At 39.5% G+C, this 27,782-nt stretch overlaps 1 protein-coding gene across 2 annotated transcripts; it reads right to left on the reverse strand.

Moving 5' to 3' along the window:
• Nucleotides 1-1,805: 1,805 nt before the first annotated feature.
• HSD17B11 (hydroxysteroid 17-beta dehydrogenase 11) lies at nucleotides 1,806-27,155 on the reverse strand. Of its 2 annotated transcripts, none has more exons than XM_036339176.1 (7): nucleotides 26,799-27,153; nucleotides 23,622-23,729; nucleotides 20,554-20,685; nucleotides 18,893-18,999; nucleotides 11,683-11,820; nucleotides 5,856-5,972; nucleotides 1,806-2,555 (listed from the first exon to the last, which is right to left on the reverse strand). In XM_036339176.1, exons 1-7 carry the CDS (start codon nucleotides 27,009-27,011, stop codon nucleotides 2,465-2,467), a joined length of 906 nt encoding a protein of 301 aa, XP_036195069.1. In that variant the 5' UTR covers nucleotides 27,012-27,153; the 3' UTR covers nucleotides 1,806-2,464. The 2 variants fall into 2 exon arrangements, with proteins under 2 accessions (XP_036195069.1, XP_036195078.1); XM_036339185.1 differs by lacking the exon at nucleotides 1,806-2,555 and adding an exon at nucleotides 2,816-3,597 and having other exon boundaries at nucleotides 26,799-27,155.
• Between the last annotated feature and the right edge of the window lie 627 nt (nucleotides 27,156-27,782).

The raw sequence follows: 27,782 nt of genomic DNA on the forward strand, positions 1-27,782 counted from the left end.
ACTATGCTGCGGTAAAAAAGAAAATTCTTACCATTTGCAACAGCATGGATAGAACTGGAGAGCATTATGCTAAGCAAAATAAACCAGTCAGAGAAAGATAAATATCACATGATCTCACTCATTTATAGAATATAATGAACAGCATAAACTGATGAAGCCTCTGATTTTTGTGTGACCTTCAGAAGCAACCCTATTAATGGCTACAAACCTGTTGAGAAGTAGGTTCAGAGATAAGATTAACTTCATTCAAATGACAAAAGTTTTCAAACTTAGAGTCATAGCAGTGATTGCCTGATGTTGGTGAATTGTAGCAAGCTTTTTAGAAAAATGCAAAGAACACAGCAGGAGTGAGCAGGAACCCAGAGGAACCTAAATTCATCATCCACCTTCCCGCAGAGTCGGGCTCCATCTCTAAGGTTCCTCTGGGTTCCTGCTCACTCCTGCTGTGTTCACAGCTATTTCAAGTCCTTCAACAATGCCTGCTGCACAGGATTGCTGGGAGATTGAATGGCAAACTGTGCCTTGTATGTGGTTAACATTCTATAAAAAGAACTGATTACCATTCTGTCAGTCTAATATCCAAGAAGCATTACTTCACCATAATGGTTAAGGCCAAAGTTCATCCAAGTGCTGATTTCAGACAGCTGTGTGCTAAGAGCCAAAACATGTTATGAAATGTGGAAAGTTATCAGTGCACTTTGAACCTCGGTTATCTCACTGAAGTTTCACTATCCGCTTTCTCCTAGCCTTTCTCCTCATGGCTCCACTGGGCAAACTGGAACAGGTATATCTTAACTAAAAGAATAATCAATTACATTTACTTCAAAATGATTTAGAAGCTGACTGTACAGACTTCTAGTGTCATTCTCATAGACTAGAGGCCCGATGTACGAAATTCTTGCAAGGCCGGGGGCCTCTGCTGCCTCTGCCTCGGCCCCCGCCCACTGCAGCTTTGTCCAGAAGGAAGGACATCTGGAAGGATGTCTGGTCTAATTAGCATATTATGCTTTTATTATTATAGATACTCTAGTAGGGTACTACTACAGTATGACAAATGTATGGAGAGGAATCGAAGTCACAGTATTCAAACGGAATGATGATTTGGAAAGCAGGCATTTTTACTGAGATGTGTCTTTACTCCAACTAAATGTTGAACACAGCCCAACAGTAATTGTGTTTTGATTCTCTATATTAGAGGAAAGTAGTTGATGGACAAAAGGGAGACATTTATGTAGGAATGATACCTTCTGAAATTCTCTTTTATGGTATAGAATCTATAGAATAACCTTCCTTAAACAGACTGTCATATGGTCCTTAGAATCTGCAGTGGCATTGATATTACTTGTTCAATGAGTGTTTAAGATAGCACCCGACATATGTTGAATAAATATTAATTCCTGCTTATAAAATGGATCAAAATCTTTTACCATGAAGTGTCTGAACCTAAATGTGTTTCATTTGCTACATTTCACAGGGATCAGTTACTCAGGTTTATGTTTTCTGAGTATGAACTTTCTGATATAAGAACAAAGTTCTTCACTTCATATGTATGTTCTTTACTTGATGTGTCTAACACAGTCTTGAAAATATTTTTTTTAATAGAAATCCAACAAACCTGCTTATTTTTTCAATTTATAAGTCTGAACTTATATTACCATCTCACTGAGTCTCACATCTGAGATATTTCCAGCCACTACAAAACAAAACAAAAAATAAACAAGACCTTTGAGTACATAATACATTTTCCTTTCAGTTGAAGATTAAGCCATGTTTTATTCAAAACACAAAGATGGAGGCACCACAAGTTTAAGTTTGATCCATTTATTGTTTGGTCACTTATGGGTACATCCTTACATTTCTCTACCTGAAATCCCAATGATGTTTTTTTTATTTGCAACATGTGTCCACCTCCAGTTTCCCTGTGCTGAAATGTTTGTCATTGAAATATGAGGTATCTCTGAGGAAACAGTGGTGATGTGTAAGATGAAATGTTTGAACATTTCTTACATCACGTAAAAATTCCTTGTGAAATGCTACTAGATACAGTCCTTCATTATATTTAAAGAGCTTGAAATTTCCATTTTATGTACAATAGGGAAAAGAAACACGTGAATTATATAAAATTTAAGTGTAATTAAAAATAAAATGTATCTTAAGCATTTATAGTACAAATTTTGCAAAACTTCATATGAGCCACGCAATCTTAGAAATTATTGTAAAACTGCTTTTGTTCTTTTTTCTCCATTTCCCATAAGGCAATTGCTCAGGCATTTTTCTCTTTGTAGTATATGAAATTAGCCTTCAGCTAAAGAACAGTGATAATAAATGAGGACCGCCAGAGCCTCAAAAGGTGATATTGAAGGGGAAAAAAAGATAAAAGCAGAAGTTCAAACATTAAAATTCTAATTAACATTGGATGGAATCAACTTAAACCTGGTAAATCAATTTCCAAAAAACCAAGTACTTATTCTCCTTTACTTTTATATCCAATAACTGCGTCAAACCTAACATTGATCTTCCGTTTTAAAACTGCCAGGAAACGCTCAGGAAAGATCCTAAAAGAAAGATATATATATATATATATATATAAATATAATTACTATCAAGTGCATTTTTAAGATATCTTCTCTTAAAATACTTTTATCATGCATCATGTCCATGTTCATTTTAAACAAGATTAAGAATTTTAACACATAGTCACTGCTATATGTTCTTTCCAATTAAATCCATTTTCTTTTCATTAAGGAAAAGAAAGGTTTAACTCTTTAGAGTAGAAGTGACTTGAAATATTTGTTTTTAAAAATAAATATATTCTATATTTTTCAAAAGATCTGTGAGAGGTGTATAGAACTGAATAGTTGAGATGCTAAAGGCTTTATTAAAAAAAAACAACACACCTGACATTAGAAAAGAAGTGAGAATAGGAACTAATTTTATACTTTACAATCCAGTATATTATCAAAATGGCCCACTAAGAGACTGGGGAATCAGAACTGCTCAATAAAATGCAGACAATACACTTGGTTTTCAGTATAATGCTGAACAAGTTATTTAACTTTTGAGTTTAAATTCCTCACACGTAAATGGAAAAAATTAACACCTACCCCACAGTATTATTTGAAGATTCAATGTGTTAATATAAGATGCCTTACACACAGTGATAGACATCCAGTAGGTCTAATTTTTTTCTCCCCACTCTACAGTTAAAAATATTGAGGAACAGGTCATATTCCAATGAGTCTGAGAGAAACTAAAGAGACTATGTAAGTCAGTAAAACTATATACAGACATCTGCCTGGATGGCATTCAAATACAGTTTGGAAATTGAGCACTGAACACTCATGGTCAGAGGAAAATCAGGCAATGGTAATAGTGGTAATTATAAAAGTAACAATGATAGGTAACATTTATTGAGTATTACATGGTACTTAATACTTTAAATGCTTTATTTTATTTATTCCTCATAACCCGATAAGTCTTATTGTTGCCTCCATGTGACAGATGAAGAAACTGAGCTTCAAAAAAGTTCATGTTCACGTTGTAAGCAAGTCACACAAACACAGCTTCGCCTAACTCCAGAGCACAAACCTTGAGTCTCTGTGTTAAAGGTTTCGGAAACAGAATTAGCTTATTCAATCAGCAAACATTTTGATGCCTGGAATGTGTCTGTCTACTCTTCCAAGTGCAGGGGATATAGTGAGGAAAACAGGCCAAATTCCTTCCCTCACAGAGTTATATTCTAAAGCATTGTAATCACTGAGTGCCTACTTCAGTGATGTGACAAGTCGAATGCTAAACACCTCAAAGGTTTTAACTTGTTTACCCACCAAGGAGATGCTCTGGCTTTACTACCGAAACCTGTAAAGTATGTTCAACCATAGTCCCTTAGCAGAAGGGGCTAAAAACCTGACTTCTGCCCTAATGCTTTTGGTCTCTTACATTTTTTTCTGTCTCTAGGTCTGTAGTTCTCAAAGTATGATCTTTGAACCAACTGCTTGTGGCAATTGCCTGTTAAAATACAGATTTCTGGGTCCCAACTCAAACATCCTATATTAAAAACTTAAGAGGTGAGGAATCTATTTTTTAAATATATATGATATTTTTTAAATTTTCTCTTAGAGAGGGAGGAAAGAAACATCAATTGGCTGCCTTCTGCATGTCATCTACTGGGGATTGAGCCCGCAAGCTGGGTATGTGCCCTGACCAGAATCAAACCAGTGACCTTCTGGTGCACCGACCAGGGCAGGAATCTATTTTTTAAATTGACTTCCCCAGTGGTCCTGATACTCTACTACGAGGGAGAAGCTGGACTCTAGGAACAGGAAGAGTATTTTTGTTTTTTTTTAACCTTAGCCGCCTCTTCCGTTTCCCCTCATTACCTGACCAGCCTCACTGTCACACAGCTTTCCCAGATGAGTGATGAGACAATGTTTATGATGAGGCATTCTTTAAACCAAAGCGTTCCAATCTTGACATTACATTAGAATTACCGGGAAAGTGTTGTATCTCTCAGACACCAGGCCACACTCCAGACCAATTAACTCAGAATCTTGGGGAGTAGGTCTCAGGCACGAGCATGTTTAAAACTCCCAGGTGAATTCCAATGTGCACCTAAGTTGAGAGTTACTGCTCTAAAGAAATGCTTTTAAATCTAATATGCATGCAGATCACCTGTGGATCTTATTAAAATGCAAATTCTGATTCAGGAGATCAGGAATTCTGTATTTCTAATAAGCTCCCAGGTGATGTGGATGCTGCTGGTCCGTGGACCACATCTGAGGTAGCAAGGCTCGAGGACCTCTACAATTATTTAGCAATTCCTGTGCTTCAGTATGATTTTGCACAAAAATAAGGGCTCAATGATTATCTGTTGTATATTTAAATCCTATATAATAAAAGGCTAATATGCAAATTGACTGAATGGCGGAATGACCAGTCGCTATGACACACACTGACCACCAGGGGGCAGACGCTCAACACAGGAGCTACCCCTTGATAGTCAGTGTGCTCCCACAGTGGGAGGGCCGCTCAGCCAGAAGCTGGGCTCATGGCTGGTGAGCACAGCGGCGGTGGTGGGAACCTCTCCTGCCTCTGCGGCAGTGCTAAGGATGTCCGACTGCTGTCAGTCAGACATCTCCCAAGAGCTCCTGGACTGAGAGAGGGTGCAGGCCTGGCTGAGGGGACTCCCCCCGCCCCCCCGCGAGTGCACAAATTTCATGCACTAGGCCTCTAGTGAATAAATAAAACTTAACTATGGTCTCCTCCAATATCATTGTCCTATTATGTACTAATGTTTAAAAATAGTCTTTCTTCATATTTATTCATTTATAAGACTTCCAAAATATTTTTAAAAATTAAATATAAAAAAATTTAAAGAAATTTCTTTAAAAAAAAACACATGTAAAAACTTGTGGAAGCCCTGACCAGTTTGGCTCAGTGGATAGAGCATCGGCCTGCAGACTGAAGGGTCCCAGGTTCAATTCCGGTCAAGGGCATGTACCTTGGTTGCAGGCACATTCCCAGTGGGGAGTGTGCAAGAGGCAACTGATCGATGTTTCTTACTCATCGATGTTTCTAACTCTCTATCCCTCTCCCTTCCTCTCTGTAAAAAATCAATAAAATATATTTTTAAAAAACCCAAAAAACTTGTGGAAATTATTCAGTTCATTTACCCAATTGCTACACTAATCTTGCTTCAATAACTAACAAATGTAGTTTAAAAATTGGTGGATTCTTTAAACCTATTATTTTTGTTAATTCCATTTCATTGTACTCTACAAAGATTTGGTCTTAAATCTGAGTAAAAACATGTAGGGTGAATATTCATAATGCTGGCAAACATAACTGTTGCTTACCTTTCCACCACTGTTATAGCGCTTATAGAAGATGGAACAAAAATCATTTTCTGGTTTGTCAGGACTCCCTTCATCAGCTTGCTCACCACTTCCTCAGGTTCCAGGGTGGGTCCCAAACTGAAATCAGAAGCAAATCATTTCACAGAGGCTTCAGCTTTAGTTTAGTGCTAAACAAATACGTTATGTTACTATGGAAACTGTAACCTAACTGACTTGTGGCATCTAGCCCATTCTAGATACTCAAAGATGGTAGCTGTTTTGGCCCTAATAACAACAACAACCATTTACATAGTGTTTATCATGTACTGCCCACTGTGCTAAACATTTTCCACAGGTTATCTCCTTGAAGTTTTACAACACCCTATGAAGGAGAGGCTATAGTCCCTATTATGCAAATGAGGAGTATAAAGGTAACTAAGACTCAAAAAATAATTTAGCTAGATTAAGACTGATAAATTCACTTTTAAATCTTTAGAAGCTTTGAGAAAGAAGTCAGACATCATTATGCAAGTGTTATTATATACTAAGATGTTTTAGTGAATAATTTCTTAAGTGTCAAGGAATTAAAATACAGGAATGTGTCCGGCTCTGGGTCCTTGATGTCTATATGGAACCCTAATATGGCTTTGATGATCTAACTTCACCACTTTATTAGGTCTTTGTTTCATTTCCAGAGTTTTTACTTAGTTCCATGTTACATCTTCACTGTGTAATCAACCACCCTGGTATATGTTCTACTGAGTAGCATGCAATCCCTAAAAAGTGACCTTTGTTATCTGGGTGTTAGAATAAATGCACTTAGGATGGAGTTGCACAAGAGTTTGTCCTGAGTCTTTAACATTTTACTAATGATTTAGAAAAAAAGATACATAATTAAATAAACTTCTCAAATTTGCCAATGTCACCAAACTGGGTGACTAACATTTTGGGGACACAGATGTTAAATTTTGTGATTAGTTAAGAGAAATGAGACAAAAAGAATTGGATGAGATTCCTTATGAACAAATACAGAATAGCCCATTCAGACAGATAAAATATGCAGTAAAGGTGGGACAAATGAGAAAAGTAGTATTGTACCCAGCTGGTGTGGCTCAGTGGTTGAGCTTAGACCTATGAACCAGGAGGTTGCAAGCTTGATCCACAGTAGGGGCATGCAGGAGGCAGCCTATCAGTGATTCTCTCTCATCATTGATGTGTTCTCTCTCTCTCTCTCTCTCTCTCTCTCTCTCTCTCTCTCTCTCTCTCTCTTTCTCTCTCTCTCTTTTTCCCTCCCTCCCTCTCTCCCCTTCATTCTCTTAAAATCAATAGAAAAAGTATCTTCAGGTAAGGATTAACCAAAAAGAAAAAAGAATAAGGCGAGGGAGCTCTTTATATATCAACACAGAAAGCTAACAACAGCATATTGGTTTTTATTTTTGTGTGTGTACTTATGGTATTTTTCCTTTTTAGTAAATTTTATTTTTCAATTATAATTCACATTCACTATTATTGTGTATTAATTTCAGGTGTACAACATAGCGGTTAGACAATCATATAGTAATTTACAAAGTGTTCCCCCCAATATTTCCAGTACCCACCTAGTGCCATACATAGTTATTACAATACTAGAGGCCCAGCGCACGACTTAAATCGTGCGAGGAGGTGCCTGCCTCCCGCTATGCGAGGAGGCACCCCACAGGCCACCGCAGGAGTCAGGCTGGACTGTTGCCACAGGCAGCCGGGACCTGTGCCTGACTTCCGCCCCAGGCCCTCCTGGCTCCCCAGCTGTGTCCGCTCTGGGCCCCGGAGTCACCACACCGGCTCGGGCAGGCCCCCCTGTCTCTGTCTCCATCTCCACTCTGGGCCTCACCTGCGTGTGCAACCTCCTCCTGTCTGGTTGTGACCCATTACGGTGTCCTGGCCTAATTTGCATGTTACCTCTTTATATATATAGATTATTGACTATATTTCTTATGCTGTATTTTACCTCCCATGACTACTTTGAAACGACCAATTTGTACTTCTTAATTCCCTCATCTTTTTTTTAAATATATATTTTATTGATTTTTTACAGAGAAGAAGACAGAAGGATAGGGATTTAGAAACATCGATGAGAGAGAAACATCGATCAGCTGCCTACTGGGGATGTGCCCACAACCAAGGTACATGCCCTTGACCGGAATCGAACCTGGGACCTTTCAGTCCGCAGGCCGACGCTCTATCCACTGAGCCAAACTGGTTAGGGCTCCCTTACCTTTTTAACCCAGTTTTGTTTTCTTATATTCTTTAGTTCCACATATACGTGAAATCATGTTATTTGTTTTTGACTGACTTATTTCACTTAGCATAATACCCTCCAGAAGAATCCATACTGTTGCAAATGGTAAGATTTCATTTTTTTATGGCAAGTAATATTTCACTGTATATATGTACCAGAGCTTTTCTACCCACTCATCTATTGATGGGCGCTTGGGTTGCTTCCATATCTTGGCCATTGTAAATAACACAACAACAGCATATTGTTAAATAACAAGGGCAGCTTACAGAATAGAATGTATGTTTCCATGTACCAGAAAAAGAAATGCATTAAATTAAGAAGTGTAGACTCTTAAATTGGGAAGCTATAATTTTCTTAATTCTTCCAAGTTACTATTTGTCCATAAAATGAGCATAGTATGCTTATCTTGCAGAGCTGTTAGAAGGATTAGGGCAGGGTTAGGCAAACTATGGGGCCAAATTTATGAGAAGTAATTTATGTAAAGTATCCAGACCTAGTAGGGTACCTGTACTTAGTAGGCCTTCAATAAATACTTTTAATAAAATGATCTCTTGATATCCAAGTTCATTTAACAAAAATAATTCTTAGCAGTCAAAAATTAGTCAGAACACCTGATTACACTTAATTCCAATAATACAGTAAATTATAAATTTATAAATAGCAAACTAGTTTCTCTATAGTGTTCTAGATGTGTAAATATAAGAACCAACAGCCCTGGCTGGTATGGCTCAGTTGGTTGGAGCATCATCTAGTACACCTAAAGGCTGCAAGTTCAATTTCTGGTCAGGCACATACCTAGGTCGCAACTTTGATACCCAGGGGGACTCGTACAAGAGGCAATTGATTGATGTTTCTCTCTCACATCAATGTTTCTCTCTCTCTCTCTCTCTCTCTCTCTCTCACTCTCTTTCCTTCCCTCTCTTCCTCCCTACCCCTCTCTCTGCCTTCCTTTCTCTCTAAAAACAATAAACATATCTTTAGGTGAGGATTAAAAAAACAACAACAATAAACTACACCTTTGATGTACTTTAAAGGAGAATTTCAGTTCCAATATTAGTAAGACACAAATTATTTTGAATAGTCATTTAGAGGTTGATTCAGTTTCCTTCTTTCAGAAAGGTTGTCCTCTGTGCAAAAAGGAAAAAGTTTGGTCTGTATCTCAGTTCTGCTACTTTTACAGGCAAGTTACTTGATCTCTCTGTGCAAAATGTTGTGGTGAGGTTTAAGAAAATTACAGATTTGCCCAGCTGGTGTGGCTCAGTGCTTGAGCATTGACCTATGAACCAGGAGGTCATGGTTTGATTCCTGGTCAGGGTACATGCCTGGGTTGCAAGCTTGATCCCCAGTAGGGGGCGTGCAGGAGGCAGCCAATCAATGATTCTCTGATTCACTGATGTTTCTACCTCTCCCTCCCTCTCCCTCTCTGAAATAAATAAAATTATATTTTTAAAAAAGAAAATTACAGATTTTATTTAGTGTACAAAATATAAACTAGTAAGATCTGTCTGTCCTCGAATCAGAGCTAAATTTCTAGATTAAAACCAACTTCACCTTAGGCATCCACTCTAGTATCTGGTTATCTTCAAAGGGGTTCATGGGGCAGGACCAAGCCCCAGACCTTTTCTTAGCCAGGTCATATTCCTGTGACTCGGTTAGAATCCTGTGGGCTTCTATTCATTTCCCCCCGCCCAACCCCCCACCCCTCCAGCAAGCTTCCCAGTTATTTTTCAATTGTACTAGTAGAGCTTTGCCAAAAGAGGGCACCCCAGCCCAGACCTACTGACACTGAACCTGCATTCAGAAGATCTTCGGGAAAACTGAGAGGTACATTCAAGTCTAAGCTTTGTGCAGCCCTGTTCTGGGGGCAAGGGTAAAAAATCCAATTATAATTTTTAAAAATATGCTGTCTGTTTTTAACTGCTGAAAGACAGTTTGAGAAAAACTTGACTCAAATATATTATTTTAGTACCTAAATTCTGAAATAATGGAGGAAATTGGCAAATTCTATCCTTGGGTATGATACCTCTTCCTCTGACACCCCCTTTCAATTTAGTGAACTATTTGAATTAATTTTTATTGAGACATAATTGAAATATCACATGGTGTAAGTTTAAGGTGTACTACGTGTTGATTTGATATAGTTTCATATTGCAGTATGATTATCACTGTAGCATGAGCATAATTATGTCATGTCACATAATTATTATTTCTTTTTTGTGGTGGGGACAGTTAAGATCCAACTTCTTAGCAACTTTGAAGTTTTTAATACAGTACTGTCTATAAACATAATGCTGAGGGAAGTGAGCAGTTTACTTACTGTTTCTAGAACCCCACTTGTGATATATGCTAGTTACATACAATTTAGACATTTAATCTGTACATAGGGAAATGTCTAGAAGGATGTTCATGAAATGTTGAGTAGTTTCCACTGTATAGAAGGTTTTAAGAAATTTCAAAACAAAACCTTTTTATTTGTACATTCCTGTGTGTTGGAATTTTTTTAAAGTATACATTATGTTTAGAAAGACATTAAAGCTATTCCCAAAGACAGGAAACATTAAAATTAACCTCAGAGCAGATCCTTTCAATTTTACTTTTTAACCAAGGAAACATGATAGTCTGGTACTTCATTTAGAAGATTAGCTCTAGATTACCAAAGGAAAGTGTTTCTCACAGTGTGGTCCTCATTTATCTCCATCAAAATGACCTATGGAGCTTGTTAAACATACACAGTTCCAAATCCCCAACCCAACTACTAACTACCCCATCCCAACCAAACTGAATGAAAATCAGCATCCCTGCGGGTGGGTCCTCTACATGGTTCCCAAGCACTCATGTTGAAATGTGTACCTACTTAAGTCAGGAACCACTGCAGTGGTTCTCAACCAGTGGGTCGCGACCCCTTTGGCGGTCGAACGACCCTTTCACAGGGGTCGCCTAAGACCATCCTGCATTTCAGATATTTACATTACGATTCATAACAGTAGCAACATCACAGTTATGAAGTCTCAACGAAAATAATTTTATGGTTGGGTCACAACATGAGGAACTGTATTTAAAGGGCCAGAAGGTTGAGAACCATTGGCAGTGATGGCGAACCTATGACACGCGTGTCAGAGGTGACATGCGAACTCATTTTTTTGGTTGATTTTTCTTTGTTAAATGGCATTTAAATATATAAAATAAATATCAAAAATATAAGTCTTTGTTTTACTATGGTTGCAAATATCAAAAAATTTCTATATGTGACACAGCACCAGTTAGGGTTTTTCAAAATGCTGACACGCCGAGCTCAAAAGGTTCGCCATCACTGGCTTAGGGGAAGGAAAAAAGGGAGGAGTAGCAGGTTCACCTGTGTCATTCATACGAACACTTGTATACATTCTCTCCCTCTTTCTTTGTCTCTACACCTGTTTTCACACAATCTACAGAGGCTGAAATTGAGATGAGCTAAGCTAAGGGCATTGAATACCAGGTATTTAAAGGATTAAAATACTGAAGAAACCCCACAGAATGGCTCATTCTCATGTAATCGCCAACCCTTTTATCTCCATTTCTGTCTCCACTTACCTGGTACTTGGGTTTTTGATGAAGCCAGTGTTTATGAAATTAGGGCAGAGACATGATGTTTTGACTCCAGTTCTTCCTAAGGCCACCAGTTCATCAGTCAAAGCTCTGTGAAATCCCACAGCAGCAAACTTGCTGGAACTGGAAATACACAGAGAGAGGTCGCTGCATTTTCAAGAAATAATTCAAGAAAGCTGCTGCTTCTATGTAATTCAGAGATCTGTTTTCCTTAGTGAAGTGCGGCCCCCTGCCGAGAAGCGTGTCCAGCACCTGGATCTCAAAAAACGCCCAGCCCAGACCTACTGACAGAACCTGCATTCAGAAGATCCTTGGGGAAACTGAGGCACGTTCAAGTCTAAGAAGGCCTGGCGGGTGTGGCTCGGTGCTTGAGCATTGACCTAGGAACCAGGAGGTCACTGTTCCATTCCTGGTCAGGGCACATGCCCCGGTTGAAGGCTCAGTCCCTAGTGGGGTGCATGCAGGAAGCAGCTGATCAATGATTCTCTCCCATCACTGATGTTTCTGTCTCCCTCTCCCTCTCCCTTCCTCTCTGAAATCAATAAAAATAAAAAAAGAAGCAGTGACTGCACCCCAACATCATTTATCAGAGTGACATCTGAGTAGATTTAAATGTTTCGTTAGGAAAATTGGTAGGGTGCTTGTTTTGTTGTTGCTGTTTCCATAAAATTTAATGACACTGTAGGCTGCTCATTATTTAATATGTTCATGAAATTCATTGGAAAATTTTCCTGCATAAGTTCTATTCTTCCTTTAAGTCTCAGCTGGACTTCCTCAAAGAGGCCTTTCCTAAACCGTGGTCTAAATTATTTCCCCATCTATACTAATAAAAGGGTAATATGCTAATTAGACTGGGAGACCTTCCGGACGTCCTTCTGGACAAAGCCATGGTGGCGGGGCCGAGGAAGAGGTGGTTAGGGGCAATCAGGCTGGCAGAGGAGGGCAGTTGGGGGTGAGCAGGCCAGCGGAGGGGCGGGGGGGGGGGAGGCAATTGGGGGTGAGCAGGCCAGCAGGCAGAGTGGTTAGGGGCAATCAGGCAGGCAGGCAGGTGAGTGGTTAGGAGCCATTGGTCCCAGATTGCGAGAGGGATGTCCGACTATGGGATCGGGCCTAAACCAACAGTCAGACATCCCCCGAGGAGTCCCAGATTGGAGAGGGTGCAGGCCAGGCTGAGGGACACCCCCCCCCCCCACCATGCATGAATTTTGTGCACTGGGCCACTAGTTATATAATAATCTTCAGTTTTCCATCAGAGCACTTTTGGAAAGAGAAAGGGCATTAATCATATTTTAAGTGGACATTATGCTTCCAGTTAGATGTTTAAAAAAAACAATTTTATTGAGATATAAATTCACCTACCATATAGACCCATTTAAAGTGTATAATTCAATAGTTATTAAAATATAACATTAATTTTAAAAAAATATGTAAACAAATATATATAACAAAATTTTAAATTTTAACCAATTTAAAGTGTGCAAAGTTCAGTGGTATTATCAGATAGATTGTTTTTCTATAAATCTGTATGGATTAACAATTATATAAAGTAGCTGTAAATTCTTATAAATTAACCTGTGCTTTGGAAAATACAAAGCTGTGGAAAGTTCTCTTTAATTTTATTTTTTATTGATTTTTTAGAGAGGAAGGGGGAGGGTGGGAGGGGAGAACAAAGAAAAAGAGATAGAGAGATGTGAGAGAGAAACATTGATCAGTTGCCTCACACCCTGACCAGGGATTGAACCTGCAACCTGGGTATATGCCCTGACTGGAAATGGAACCTACACCTTTGGGTGTACGGGACAACGCTCCAACCAACTGAGCCACAACTGGCTGGGGCACTTTTTTTTTTTTTTGAAGCTTAGATAAATATTTAAGGCTTAAAAAGAAAGACTGCTAGATTAAATTATTTAAAATGTAAATCTTTTCTACCAACCTGCCGGACTCGTAGTTGAATGGATGCCCTTCTGGAACTGCTGGTAGCTAACTTGCCAAAGAGAAGGAAAGCCTGCCTGAGATTTTAATCACAGAGGCAAAAAAGTCCTCTTTGGCCTGGGCCAGTTTAAGTTTTGTGTTCCTTGCAGCTGAAAGAGTCCAGGCACGGCACCTTAGTTGCCGGGAGCCGGTCCATCCTTGCTGTTTCAAGGGACCTGGCATATATGGCATACTGTTCTTGATATGTTTGCTCACCTTCTTGGCACTATGTGTTTTGACCAGGGTCACCTCTCTGAGAAAGGTTGTTTCCCCAGGTAGGGATTTTCCCCTGAAGTTAGGGAGGGAATAAAACCCCTTAACTAAGTGCCAGGCAGGTAATTAATCACTTTAACTACGAACAATCATGCTTAAGCTACATAATCTTTACTCCCTGGAATGGAGATGGGAAACACCCTAACCTTTGGAATAGAGATTGATAGGATTGGAATCAACTGGTATAAATACAGATGTAACAAGACAACAGGACACAGAACTTAGAAGACAGAACCGAGGGACATAGAACCTGGATGCGGAACCTGCACGGAACTTAGAGACAGAACCTAGAGTGGGAACATGGCGAAAGATCCTGGACAGAAACTGGCAACAGAACCTAGAGACAGAACCTGATGATAGAACATGGCAAGAGAACCTGGTGACCGAACCTGGCTGGAGAACCTGGACAGAACCTGGCTGGAGAACCTAGCGAGGGAACATGGCTACAGAACCTGGCTGGAGAACCTAGCAAGAGAACATGGACACAGAACCTGGCTGGAGATCCTGACCAGAACTTCGCTGGAGAACCTACAGAACCTGGCAATAGAACCAGGCAAGAGAACCCAACCATGCTGATCAACTGAACGCTGCCTCCGAGTCATTCCTTCTTCGCTGACTCCGTCCACACCTTTGGGGACCCCTGGACCTGCTGGGGCTGGACCCCAGCACTTGGTGACGGCAAAAACATCAGGGAAGGAGCCTGGACCCTTAAACTTTGCAGAGGAGAGTAGACCTGTTAACTCCGACTTTTTGTGTGACGGAGAAGTAATTTATCTTGCTGAAATCACTTTTATTTTGAGCCATTCTATTTCATCTGTTGAACTGGTAATCTAATTAAACAAATGGTCACCAAAACCAGTAACACATTTTAATTAGATTTTGATATGATACTGGGGAAAGAGCAGCGGATGATAATCAGCTGAGAGGAACTTCAACCAGCTTTCTGGTTAGAGAGCACCTACCTGAGTTTCCCAATGAAAAAATGAAATCAGTCTAATGAAAAAATATAATCCTCTCAACAATAAGGGGAAAAATGTAAAAAATATATAAATGTTAAAAAAAGAGTCCAGCCCTAGCCGGTTTGGCTCAGTGGATAGAGCGTCGGCCTGTGGACTGAAGGGTCCCAGGTTAAATTCTGGCCAAGGGCACATGCCTGGGTTGCGGACTTGATCCCTAGTAGGGGGCATGCAGGAGGCAGGTGATCAATGATTCTCTTTCATCACTGATGTTTCTATCTCTCTATCCCTCTCTCTTCCGCTCTAAAATATATATATAAAGAGTCCAGACAAATGGACCCAACAATAATGGATAAATTAAATAAACAGTTGCATACCATGCAGGAATTGAAGATGATGTAGCACATATACATTTATTAACAGGCAAAAAGTTCATTTTAAAGTTTTAAAAAAGCAAGATCATGTATGTAGATTTTTTTTCAATGCATGACTATATATCTGCATTGAAAATGCTCTAACCAGGCCAGTGTGCTCAGTGGTTGAGCGTTGGCTCGTGAACCAGGAGGTCTCAGTCTGATTCCTGGTTAGGACACAAGCCCAGGTTTCAAGCTAGGAGGCAGCCGATCAATGATTCTCTCTCACTGATGTTTCTATCTCTCCCTTCCTCTCTCTGAAATCAATAAAAAGCATATTTAAAATAAATAAATAATTAAATAATTAAATGCCCTAAAAAATTATAACAAATGCTTACCAGGGTTTTTTCTGCATGGTGAAATTATCAGTAATTTTTTTTTTTTTTTTACTGAAGTGTATTTTCTGATTTTTCTTAAGTGAATCAAGAATGCAGGAATATATTAAAACTCAGAGTTAATGATCTTAAATGTGTTAAAATAATTTTATGGTTTTGAACTTTAGGTTGAGTGCGTTTTTTTTCTGCACTTTGTAACAGTATATCAAATTTCTTATTCTTAGTAACCTGAATTAGTATTTCTTATTCCAAATTACTTTTTTAAATAACACTTCATTACGAGCTAATGATCAGAACTCAGTTTCACCTTGTCTTCCCACAATGCTAACTTTCATGCTTATAAATTGGCTATTTGAATTGACAAGATGTATTCGCCAGAGTTTCGCGGCACCAAATTGCTTTCTTTTTAAAAATCAAGACACTTTTGGACAAAATACTTAGTGAGCAGCAAAACAACGTAATCAAAGGATTAACCTCTCTCATCATGAAGTCAGTTTTTCCATCTTGCTTTTTTTTTTCACATTAATCATTAAAACTGTTGAACTATAAATCCAAAAGAAATTGACTTTTTTTTTCTAATATAGGTGATTAGAGCTGTAATAGATGCCTTTGCCATGGCTGCAGCAACTCGGGATAATGACAGCTGAAGGCTGGATTACAGGGCCTAAAACAGGTAATTCTAGGTCCCCCCTTATTTCATTCTAACAAATAGGAGCAGAGCACATATGACTCATTCCACTAGGGCAGCGGTTCTCAACCTGTGGGTCGCAACCCCTTTGGCGGTCAAACGACCCTTTCACAGGGATCGCCTAAGACCATCCTGCATATCAGATATTTACATTACGATTCATAACAGTAGCAACATTACAGTTAAGAAGTAGCAACGAAAATTATTTTATGGTTGGGTCACAACATAAGGAACTGTATTTAAAGGGCCAGAAGGTTGAGAACCACTGCACCTAGGGCAAAGCATTTTGGAAGCTAAAATGAGAGGTGGGTCCTTACCATTTGTGTGAACAGAGAGAAGTGGAATTGGAACAGAATATCCATAGGAACCCTCCTGTTATTGAACACTTGCAAAATTCCAGATACTATGCATCCTGATGAGTTAGTTAGTTGCTATGGTTAGCATTATGTTATGGATGAGGAAAATGACGCATATATAAGTTGAGTAACTTGCCAAAGGTCACATAAGGCTAGTTAAGTGATTAAGTCAAGATTCCAAACATCATTATTCATAGTAATCATGCCCTGTAAACAATACAAATGTTCATCAACGGTGGTAGGATAATAAATTATTGTCCACTTATATGATGCAATACTAGACGGGCATAAAAGTGATTACACTACAGCTACCAACAACAACATGGATAAATCTCACATAGTGTGCTTCCATGTATATAAAGATAAAAAATAGGCAAAAGTAATTGATGGTATAACAAGTCAATATAGGAGTTTCCTCTGGGAAGGAAAGAGGAATTGGTGGTTGGGAAGAGGAACTTCTGTCAAGTTCTGTTTTTGACCTGCATGGACGTTAAATAGCTGTGTCCACTTTGCAGTAACTCATTGAGCTGTACACTCATGATTTCTGCATTTTTATAAGTGTATGTTATACTTCAGTTTATGTTTTAAAAAGCAGCATCTCAGTTTAACCACCCAATTGGTGATAACAACTGATAAACATTGTTTTCTGCTGGGTGAAGTCTTCTGTGTGTCTCTGTGAAAGCTCTGCCATTGATCTGATATTGAGCAAAAACCAGAGTCAACTGAATTTAAGATAATTGTGATCAATAAGGATCACAGACTGCGTCTCAGGCCAGTGAGAGCTGAGGGTCCAAACAGGAGTCCTGCGAGGGCAAGCACAGCACAGGTCAGTCCCCAAGCTGGAAGTGTACAAACCATCCGTGTAGCTGCAACCTGCCTGTTAAGGAGCCCAAATGGCGCCCCTGTGTGAATTAGGAAAGGCCACTTCTCTTCTCAAGCTATTTTACTGCCTATACATCTGGAAAATCATTCAAGTCTAAAAGGACCCGAACGTGAGCAGCGCCCCCTAGAATTGTGTAGCGCACAACCTGCACAACTGGGTATGTTGTTCCTGCTCCGACAATACCTGGTAAGAACCTTTACTTCTGTTGGCAGCACCATCACTAGTCACCACAATAAATCTGTTTCTCACACAAAGCACATTCTCGCTTGACTTTCACTGTAAACCTCAGTGGGGTAGAACCAAATCAGAATCAGAAGAACGACAATATTTACTATGGCAAGGGAAGGAGGAAGCGCAACAGGCCCTGTTACGTTCCCTAATTAGCTGGAACTAAGACGGAATTTGGCAGGGCAGTGGCATGTCATGTGCTAGCTTAGCAGCAGCACTGGCGACTGTCTTTCATCAAGGAAGTAAATGCATATACAACCGTGTTAGCCCTTGATGGTAGGGGCCAATCTCCTAACTTAAACTGACTCTGACAGAGATAAGACAAGGACTGTAGATCTGTTCTGTGACTGCCTCAGCAGTTATTTCATCTTTTTTTAAAAAAACTCAATCCATGTCTATATTTATTTTTTAAAACTATTATAAAACAGACAAATGGTCAGAAAGGAAGAAAGAAAACATAGATGAACAAAAAGAATAAAATAAAAACCATTTTTATTGCCATTACCTAAGATTAACCACTCTCTAGCTGTGGTTAGATAAATGGTTTGGTATATATATCTTTGCAAACTTATGTATTAATTTTCTTTGTTGTTAAGCCTCACCCAAGGACATTTTTCCCATTGATTTTTTTTTAAAGAGAGAGTGAAAGGGAGGAAGGGAAAAGAGAGAGAGCGAGAGAGGGAAAGAGAAACATTGATGTTGAGAGAATCACATCAATTGGTTGCCTCCCATACACTCCCTGACCAGGGCTGGGGATTAACCTGCAACCCAGCCACGTGCCCCTGACTGGGAATCGAACCTGAGACCCTTTGGTGCTTGGGCTGACACTCTAACTACTTATCTACACCAGCCAGGGCTAAAATGATCAATATTAACTTCTGTTCATGGTATTGCTCTTATTTTATAATCCCTTGCTGCTAAAACAGGTAAGAAATGTTGAAGCAGTTGGCTTCTATTTGGATAATTTCCCTGTAGCCACCTCTAGAGTGGTCAACATAGTAGGGGGTTAATGGTTGATAATGTTGTTGCACAAGAGACTGTGTGCAACAAAGCTAAGCATAGCAACCAATGAAAAAACACATGTTCACTTACCAGTAAGCCATCAAAAAGGGAACTGTAGTATGCCCAGCTGCTGAGGCCACAGTGACAATATGGCCATGATTATTCCTCATCATCGCTGGAAGAAATGCCTTGGTGGTCTAGAAATAGTTATTATAAAACAGAAAAAAAATTTATTTCTGATTTGCAGACCCATTGGGAATATTTTGAAACAAAGATGCATTCTGTTAACATTGTTCCTGACATAAATTAAAATACCTAGATTAAATTGCCAAATGTGGCAACATAAGGCAATTGGATAGGATGCCAGATTAGAAAAATTAAAAATACTGAAAACTTTAAGAATCCATTTCATTTAAATTGCCAACAACTTATGTCCACTGGTCCTCCACCTTTTGTTAATGATATATTCTATCGTAATGTGAAATTGTTAGGAAAGAGTTTGCCGTAAAAATATTGAAGTGAACAGCAATCTTCCAATAGTCACTGAATGATCCACACAATACTTACCGAGGACCTGCTATGTGATGGGGATTCAGCAACACGTAAGACAATACCATACATTCCAAAAGAGGCAGGAAGATAAGCAAATTCCTAAGTCATTAAAATACAGATAGGTGTACCCTGGCCGGTTTGGCTTGGAGGATAGAGCATCGGCCTGCGGACTGAGGGGTCCTAGGTTCGATTCTGGTCAAGGGCACATGCCAGGGTTATAGGATCAATCCCCAGAGGGGGTGTGCAAGAGGCAGCCAATCAATGATTCTCTCTCATCATTGATGTTTCTATCTCTCTCCCCCTCTTCCTTCCTCTCTGAAATCAATAAAGATATTTAAAAAAAATACAGATAAGTGTCAACAACTTGAGAATGTTAACATAACATAATATTGCATTTTTACCAACTAACTCCAATATTCTTTTGAGATTACTCATCCCAAACTCTCATCCAAGAAAACATTCAGGGGCCCTTTAAGGAACTGGCTATTTGGGCAGTAGACCTCTCAGAAACTCTGTGTGTGTGTGTGTGTGTGTGTGTGTGTGTAAGACCTTGAATGGTGAGTTTCATAATAAAGTTTGCGTTTGGGGCCAGGATATAACGGGAGGCCCGGGTCTCATGAGAATCAAAAAGCAAACTGGGTTTCCCTTTTATAGAACCACAGCAGGTAACTTAGAGTATCCCTAATCCCTTCATCTTTAAACAGACAGAGACATGAGAATCTAGCTTAGAATTAAAACATAAATACCACATGAGGTTTATTACTATTTATTATTATTAATATTTTTTGAGGGGGGAGGAAAAATAACTGATGAAATTTGGTTGTAGCAAAAAGGAAAATGATCTCACCCTAGCCGGTTTGGCTCAGTGGATAGAGCATCAGCCTGAGGACTGAAGGGTCCCAGGTTCGATTCTGGCCAGGGGCACGTGCCCAGGTTGCGGGCATGCAGGAGGCAGCCAATCAATGATCCTCTCTCATCATTGATGTCTCTATCTCTCTTCCTCTCCCTTCCTCTGTGAAAGCAATTAAAATATATTGAAAAAAAAGAAAAAGGATCTTTTTGTATATTATCCCTGGTACCTAACTAAAACTTTAGTACTGAGTTGATATGTCCTTATCTCTAATAAAAGCTTCACTTTAAACTTAGTCTTTGAGTCTTACAAGAAGACTCAAAGAAATTGTAAAAGAAATCATACTTACCCAGAAATGTGCAAGTACATTAACTTCAAAAGTCTTTTCAATCTGAGGGTCTTGTGTAGCAAACAAATCTGATGTATAGACCACACCAGCATTATTTACCAGAATGCTAACATCTCCAACTTCTGTCTTCACCTTTAAAAATAAAATAAGAAAAATATCTGCATCATTAAGAAGTATGCAGGTAGGTTTGCATGCAATGATTACTTTAAAAAGTGTGTGTGTGTGTTTTTTATTAGCTGTGGGGGAAATAATGTAGTTTTGAATCTATGTGCCAACATGAAAAAAAAAAGAACCTTTTAATCTTAGATACTTAATTTCAAAATAACACTGCTTGTACAATTTCTTTTGCAATTTAGTCTCTTGACTTTGCTCTATTGATTATAGCTCTGGAGGCATTTGGCTAACAAAAACATAACCAGAGACAAATAAGCAGCTTTCTTTTTAAAATACTACTTTAAAAGGTAAGAAAAAAAAAAGGTTAATTAATTGTCAAGTGCAGGGACTATTATGAGGAAATCTGTAAAACTGATTACACCATTAAACTAACTACATCCTCTATTGGTTTTTATGGTCACTCCATTCTATTGCTCTCCAACCTTTCTCCATGAAGTTGCAGTATACTTAAGGGCTAACAATGCAAGAATATCTTATTCAATATTTCAGGCTGCTTGGTGGATGGAACCATAGAGTCACAATGCAATTCGTTATACATTGTGTTCCAAACAAAAGCAAGTCTCTATTAATAGAGCTATCCTTATTTAGATATTGCTGTAGTGTCTTGGGGAACTGAGACAACTAGCCTATTAAAAGCTTTCACATATGTAATTGCTATGCATTTTACAGAACTTCACTATCTCATTTAACTCTCACAATGATCCTATGAGATAGCAACTCTTAGTATGCGCATTCTAATGAGAAACATGAAACCCAGAATGGCTCACTTTCTTGCCAGAGGTCACATGGAGCTGGGACTCTCCCAGATAAACTGACCTCAGAGACCAAGACACATCTCAAACCTCAAACAGAGGGCAAGTCAGGAGGGTGAGGCCCATCCCCATCCCAGAAGGACATCAGTTCCTCAGACAGACTGAGTTTCATCAGGTTGTATTAAATTGTTAGAGTCAAGCTAAGTTATTTTGGTCCTTAATCAACACATTTTTGTACCTATATTCACATCTCTAGCACAATAGGAAAATTGTTATTTCGAATAATGCCCCTAAGTTATGAGAAAAACAGGACACTCTGTGATTGAATTGATGAAGCTGCTGTAGTGCCTCCAAATTAACATGACTCAAACTATAAATTACTGTTTCATATTGCCAAAGTGTTTGCTCAGACCCCCTGACCCTTCCTTCATCCTCCTCATCGTCACCCACTGTCTCCCCCCACGATGAGAATGCTGACTTGAACATTTCTTAATAATGAAAGCGAGCTGAGAGCTTTATTGTTTAGGTGGCGTAAAAGTGTCCTGATATCAAAACAGCCACATCAAAATAGCTACTTCCAAATATCTGGTAACCATACGTCACTGTGTGTACTCTGTTTAAACACACAGTGAGTTCATCTTAGGACAATTTCAGTGAAAACACTATGTTTTAAATACATGGAATGGTTTCAAATAATAAAGTTATCTCTCCCAGAAAAGCCTATCCCAAATGAGTCTGGAAACGAATGTGTTCCCTTTAGTAACTAGCATTCCTAAATCCCCTTAATATTGGCTGATAACAAAGTTATATAGATTATATTGGTGGTTCTATTATTGTTAGCAGAGGTAGCTAGATGTTCATAAAGGTAAGGAGCAAAAGGCACCGGACCTTATTCAGCCCAATAAACCAGGGAGCTGACACGGGCAACAAGCCTGCCTGCTTCACTAGGAAGTTACAGCTTCACACACTCCCCGGGGTATCCTCTACCCTCGGAGACCGAGTACCCCCAAGCAGGCCCCCATTTCCACTGGCAACATCACAACACTAATAACTGATTCTGACCAAGTGACTACTGAGCACCAGGTATTGTTCTAAAAACTTTACGAATCATTAATTCGTTTACTCCTAACAACCCTATGAGGTAGGGATTGCTGTGATCCCCATTTTATAACTGAGGAAAGTTGGGCACAAAGAGGTTGGGTAATTTGCCCAAGGTGATAAAGCCAGTATTAACGGGAAGAGCACTCACCTCTATGAAGGAAAATCATTATTAATGTAAGTAAACCCGTTATTGTGAGGAATGCAGATGTTTCTTACCCAAAGGCCTTGATCTTACCATACTCCCTTCCCGGAAGGCCATTTCCCACCACTAGCCTGGGTAATGTCTACCGATTCTACTGACCTAGCGAAGGCCTAACCAACAATAGAGGCATCAGTTTGAAATAAAAGATTATAATTTAAAATAGACGTTAAAGATGTCCTCAGAACTAAAATTCAAGAGGTTCTCAAGTCTTGGAGGAATCAGAATATCCAGGGGTGAGGTCCAGGAAGGTCTATTTTAAGGAATTTGCCCAGGGTAATTTTAGTGGCCTTTCTACTATCACCACATTTAGTTAACAAGCATATTTATGAATGTGCTCAGAAGAAACCCCATTCATTATATATAGCACAGCTCAGTTATGTATAGAGGAGGCAAATACTGCTTTATAGAAATAGCTCTATGCTCGAAGACTGATGAACAGTTATCCTATCCTCCTAACTGAGTTCTTTGACTGGAGTTCAGAAGACTCTGTTAGTGATTCTGCAGTGTCATCCAAGGATTTACTGGTATCAGAATCAGATGGTGAGGAGTGGGTGCAAGGGTACTAAACATTCAAATTCCTGGGCCCAGCCCTCGACCCACTGAAAGAAAACTTCTGGGGTGTCTATTTTTATTTAAACAAGCTCCCTGGAAGATTGCGTAACACATTAAAGTCTAAGAACCTCAGTTCTGGGCTTTAGTTCTGGGTCTGCCACTAGCTAGCTGTACAACTTTGGGCAAATCACCAACCTCTGTTAGTTTCTCCTCATCATGACTGGGCCATCTCCAAAATCCCTCCTAGCCCTGTCACAATATGATTCTAACCAAATGTGAAATGTTACCTTCTTTGCCGAACTGTAAATATCTTCCCGGTTGCTGCAGTCTACCACAAAGGCATGCGCTTGTGCACCCATTTTCCTGCATTCAGCAGCTGTTTCCTCAATTCCATGCTAGGAAAAGCAACAGAGAGGCAGGAGAATATAATAATGGTGAGCGAATTATATCAACAGCTGAAAATAATTAAGGGGAGTCAGATTCTTTGAACTGGGACTGGGCAAGAATTCCATTGACACATTTTTGACAATGCTTTGAAGAGCTTCTTTTAGTTGGAAGTGAATTTAAAGCAAGCTTTGAAAAATAAGATAAAAATTTTAAAATACTAATTTTGTATTATTAATTTTACATTGTGAATATATATATATATACATATATATGTATATATATATATATACATATATATATATATATATTTGAGTGTATGTTCCATATTAGGCTTTAAAAAATAACACTAAGCTTTTTTTCTTCTCTGTCACTAAAAGCTACTCATGGACGTCAATTTTCTGGCTGCAAAATAAATAAGGAGTTAACTATAATTCATTCATTCATTCATTCACTCATTTCTCCAACATTTTAATGTGTAGGTCATATTCATGATGCTTAGAAGAACCCTGTGGACACAAATATGAATGAGTCAGAGTCCTAACCTCAGTGAGTTCAGTGTTGTAGAAAAAAATAAAATAAGTATAATAATTAGGTAGGACCATACGAAATTCTTATTTTTAATTTTTTTTGTTAATCCTCACCCAAGAATATTTTTTTCCCATTGATTTTTAGAGAGTGGATGGGAGAGGGGGAGGGAGAGAGAGAGAGAGAGAGAGAGAGAAACATGTATATGAGAGAAGCACATTGTGCCCAACCCAAGCTGGGGATTGAACCTGCAAATAAGGTACTTGCTCTTGACCCGGAATCAAACCCGCCACCCTTTGGTGTGTAGGCCCATGCTTTAACCACTGAACCATGCCAGCCAAGGTGAAACTTTATAATTGCTTTAGAATAAAGGATTGAATATTGGCAGTCTCATATGGTTCAAACTAATATATTGTGTAAGTATATTAACAGAGCTACATAGAGTTACGGGAGCACAGAGAAGGGGCACGCAGTACAATTCCAGAAGAGGAGGTACCTGAGTTGGGTCTTAAGAGTGAGTAGAACAGCTATGCAAAGAGAGGGCAGGGCACGCCAGGCAGAGTGTAAGGAAAGGAGAAAGATCCTCTGGGAAAGCATGAGGAGATTGGTGATGCTGGGTCATAAGGTTCAAGGCCAGCGGGAGCCCAAATTAAAGGGCATTATATGTCATAGTAAGTGTGCCCTATTTGGCATATACCGTGTGGCAGGCCTTGTGCTTTGTGTGCATTATCTAATATAATCCTTCCAGCCCTCTAAGGTAAGTACTATTATTTTACCCATTTTTCAGAAAAGGAACCTTAGACTCTAGGGCAGCGGTTCTCAACCTGTGTGTCGAGACCCCTTTGGGGGTGGAACGACCCTTTCACAGGGGTCGCCTAAGACCATCGGAAAACACATATAGAATTACATATTGTTTTTGTGATTAATCACTATGCTTTAATTATGCTCAATTTGTAACAATGAAAATACATCCTGCATATCAGATATTTACATTACGATTCATAACAGTAGCAAAATTATAGTTATGAAGTAGCAACGAAAATAATTTTATGGTTGGGGGGTCACCATAACATGAGGAACTGTATTAAAGGGTCCCGCAATTAGGAAGGTTGAGAACCACTGCTCTAGGGAGTTACCCAGGGTATTGGGTAAGTTATCCATGAAGAAGTAGAGAAGTCAGATGAGTCTGTCCACACCCTACCAAACACTTCCTTAACAGCACCAGACTAGGCTGGGCCTAGTTTGTATTTTTCATTTATATGTAATTATTTAATGTCTATTTTCCTTACTATAGTAAGGGCATCTGACCCTGCTCCTGTTTGACCTGTGTTCCTAAAATCTAGGCAACAGATACTCTGGAAATACTTGTTGATAGCTCTCTCAATTAGCCACGCACTGGGTTGGCCTTGCCGATCATCTAGCTTCACATCCCATGAATTCTTGTTTACATCATTGTAACTAATGGTAAGGTATGGCATTTCAGGCCAGCAGGTGCTTCCAGGAACCTCTTTGTACATCAATGACAGCCAAGTACAAGTTAAGATTTTAGCCCTGACCCATGTAGCTCAGTTGATTGAGCATCCTCCCATGCACCAAGAGGTCACAGCAGGCCCGCGGGCCGATCCCCAGTAGGGAGCGTGCAGGAAGCAGCAGATCCATGTTTCTCTCCCTTCCTCCCAAAAATCAATAAAAAATATATATACATATGTAAATATACATATAGATACATATATAAATATATATATTTACTTTTTTTTTTGAAGAAAAAAAGGTAAGATTCTAAGTACCCCTCTCTTCCTTAAGCCTAGTCTGGTAAAAATTACATTCAAGTTTTTCTTTTTTGTTGTTTTTAACTAAAATGTGATTTTTAAAAAAATGTATTTTATTGATTTTTTTACCTAGAGGAAGGGAGAGGGATAGAGAGGTAGAAACATCGATCAACTGCCTCCTGCACACCTCCTACTGGGGATGTGCCCGCAACCAAGGTACATGCCCCTGACCAGAATTGAACCTGGGACCTTTAAGTCCGCAGGCCGAGGCTCTTTCCACTGAGCCACACCGGTTAGGGCTAAAATGTGATTTTTGAAAAAAGTACTCTTGGAAATTACTATGGCATAGTAATGTTGCTTTCTGTTGGGTATCTTAAACCCACTTACCTCAGTTAACTGCAGGTAGGATTTTTTTCTTAATAGGTACAAACCTCTTACTCTTCTGTCAGACTAGCTAAAACTATTACTTTTTCCACATGATTGAGGTTGAGGGTCAGTGAAATCAAGCTGAGGAGGAAATCACAAATGACTTTCGGGGCAAAAGTGAGGATAAATTTACAGTGTCAAACGGGCAGCACCTGAGAATCTTACCCGAGTCCAGGTCCATCTATCACATGATCATAAACACAGTAATTAATCCACGTTCCCCCATCTATAACTTGGCAATAGTAATTTGTTCTACCGCCTTCACAGAGAGGCTGTAAGGGGTTGTTGCCTGCAACATGCACACATGTCCACAGACTACAGGTACCAGAGAGGAAGACAGCAAAGCACCATTATTACCTTATTTATATCCCACAGAACCAGTTTGCTTTTAAGTTTGGCAAATTCATAGGCCGTCAGTCTCCCGATTCCATGCCCAGCTCCCGTAATCAGGACGACTTCTCCAGTGACTGACTTCCTCTTCTTAGGAATAAAAGACTTCAGGAGAGATTCTAAGATGAAGACGAGCAGTAAAGGCAGAAGCAGGAGGCAGTCCAGAACGAATTTTATCATTTTTGTTGCTGCGAGGACTGGGTATGTTTACCAATCACTCTAAATTGCTGAGGGGGGTGTGGGAGGGTTGTTCCGTCTAACCCTAGAGAGAGTAAAAGCCAGAGCAAGCCAGGGCTTCTTTATCAAAGAGAAACAAACAACCCTGAAACCGTTCCTTCCGCTGGGCTGGGCTTGGTTAGGTCCTTCGCAATTGGCTCGGACTGCAGCGCGGAGCCACTGCTCGCCGGCGCGGAAATCTGGGAGGGACAAGCCGGAGGAGAGCAAAAGCCAAAGTCGTCTTTCACCCACTCCCTCCCGACCTCCCGAGCCGAAGCCCGAGGGTTCGTAGCCGCCTGTTTTCCTCAATTGGATGCATTCCTCTTAAAGTTACAAGGGTAATTGACAGGGTCCGCAGCCCAGATGCTTCTTTGAAATTTGATGGTTGCCCATTACTACTAGTTAGCGATGCAGATATCGTTGTCTGTCTTAAATAAATGAACCTGGGGGAGGGCCAGTTGTCCCGCTCCCGGCTGAGAAATGATGCTTCATCACATTTTAGTTTGGAGGACAGAGGAAAACTTGTCCTTTCTTGGGACAACAATAATCAAGACCCAGGAAATACCTGGTCATATTAAAGGGGATTGTTTCCACAAGGAAGAGCTGTATATTTGCCAGCGGTTCTCAACTTGTGGGTCGCGACCCCTTTGGCGGTCGAACGACCCTTTCACAGGGATCCCCTAAGACCATCCTGAATATCAGATATTTACATTACGATTCTTAGCAGTAGCAACA

The sequence above is a fragment of the Myotis myotis genome, unplaced genomic scaffold (genome assembly GCF_014108235.1).
Source record: "Myotis myotis isolate mMyoMyo1 unplaced genomic scaffold, mMyoMyo1.p scaffold_m19_p_1, whole genome shotgun sequence".
Taxonomy (NCBI): domain Eukaryota; kingdom Metazoa; phylum Chordata; class Mammalia; order Chiroptera; family Vespertilionidae; genus Myotis; species Myotis myotis.

Bases quoted from the DNA above. Each gene is read 5' to 3' on its own strand.
- HSD17B11 (XM_036339176.1), bottom strand. From the start codon at position 27,011: ATGATAAAATTCGTTCTGGACTGCCTCCTGCTTCTGCCTTTACTGCTC. The intron at 5,973-11,682 runs GTAAGTGGAGAC...TTCTGATTTCAG, and splicing joins ATCAAAAACCCAAGTACCAG to TTTGGGACCCACCCTGGAAC. The intron at 2,556-5,855 runs GTAAGCAACAGT...TCTTTCTTTTAG, and splicing joins GCTATAACAGTGGTGGAAAG to GATCTTTCCTGAGCGTTTCC.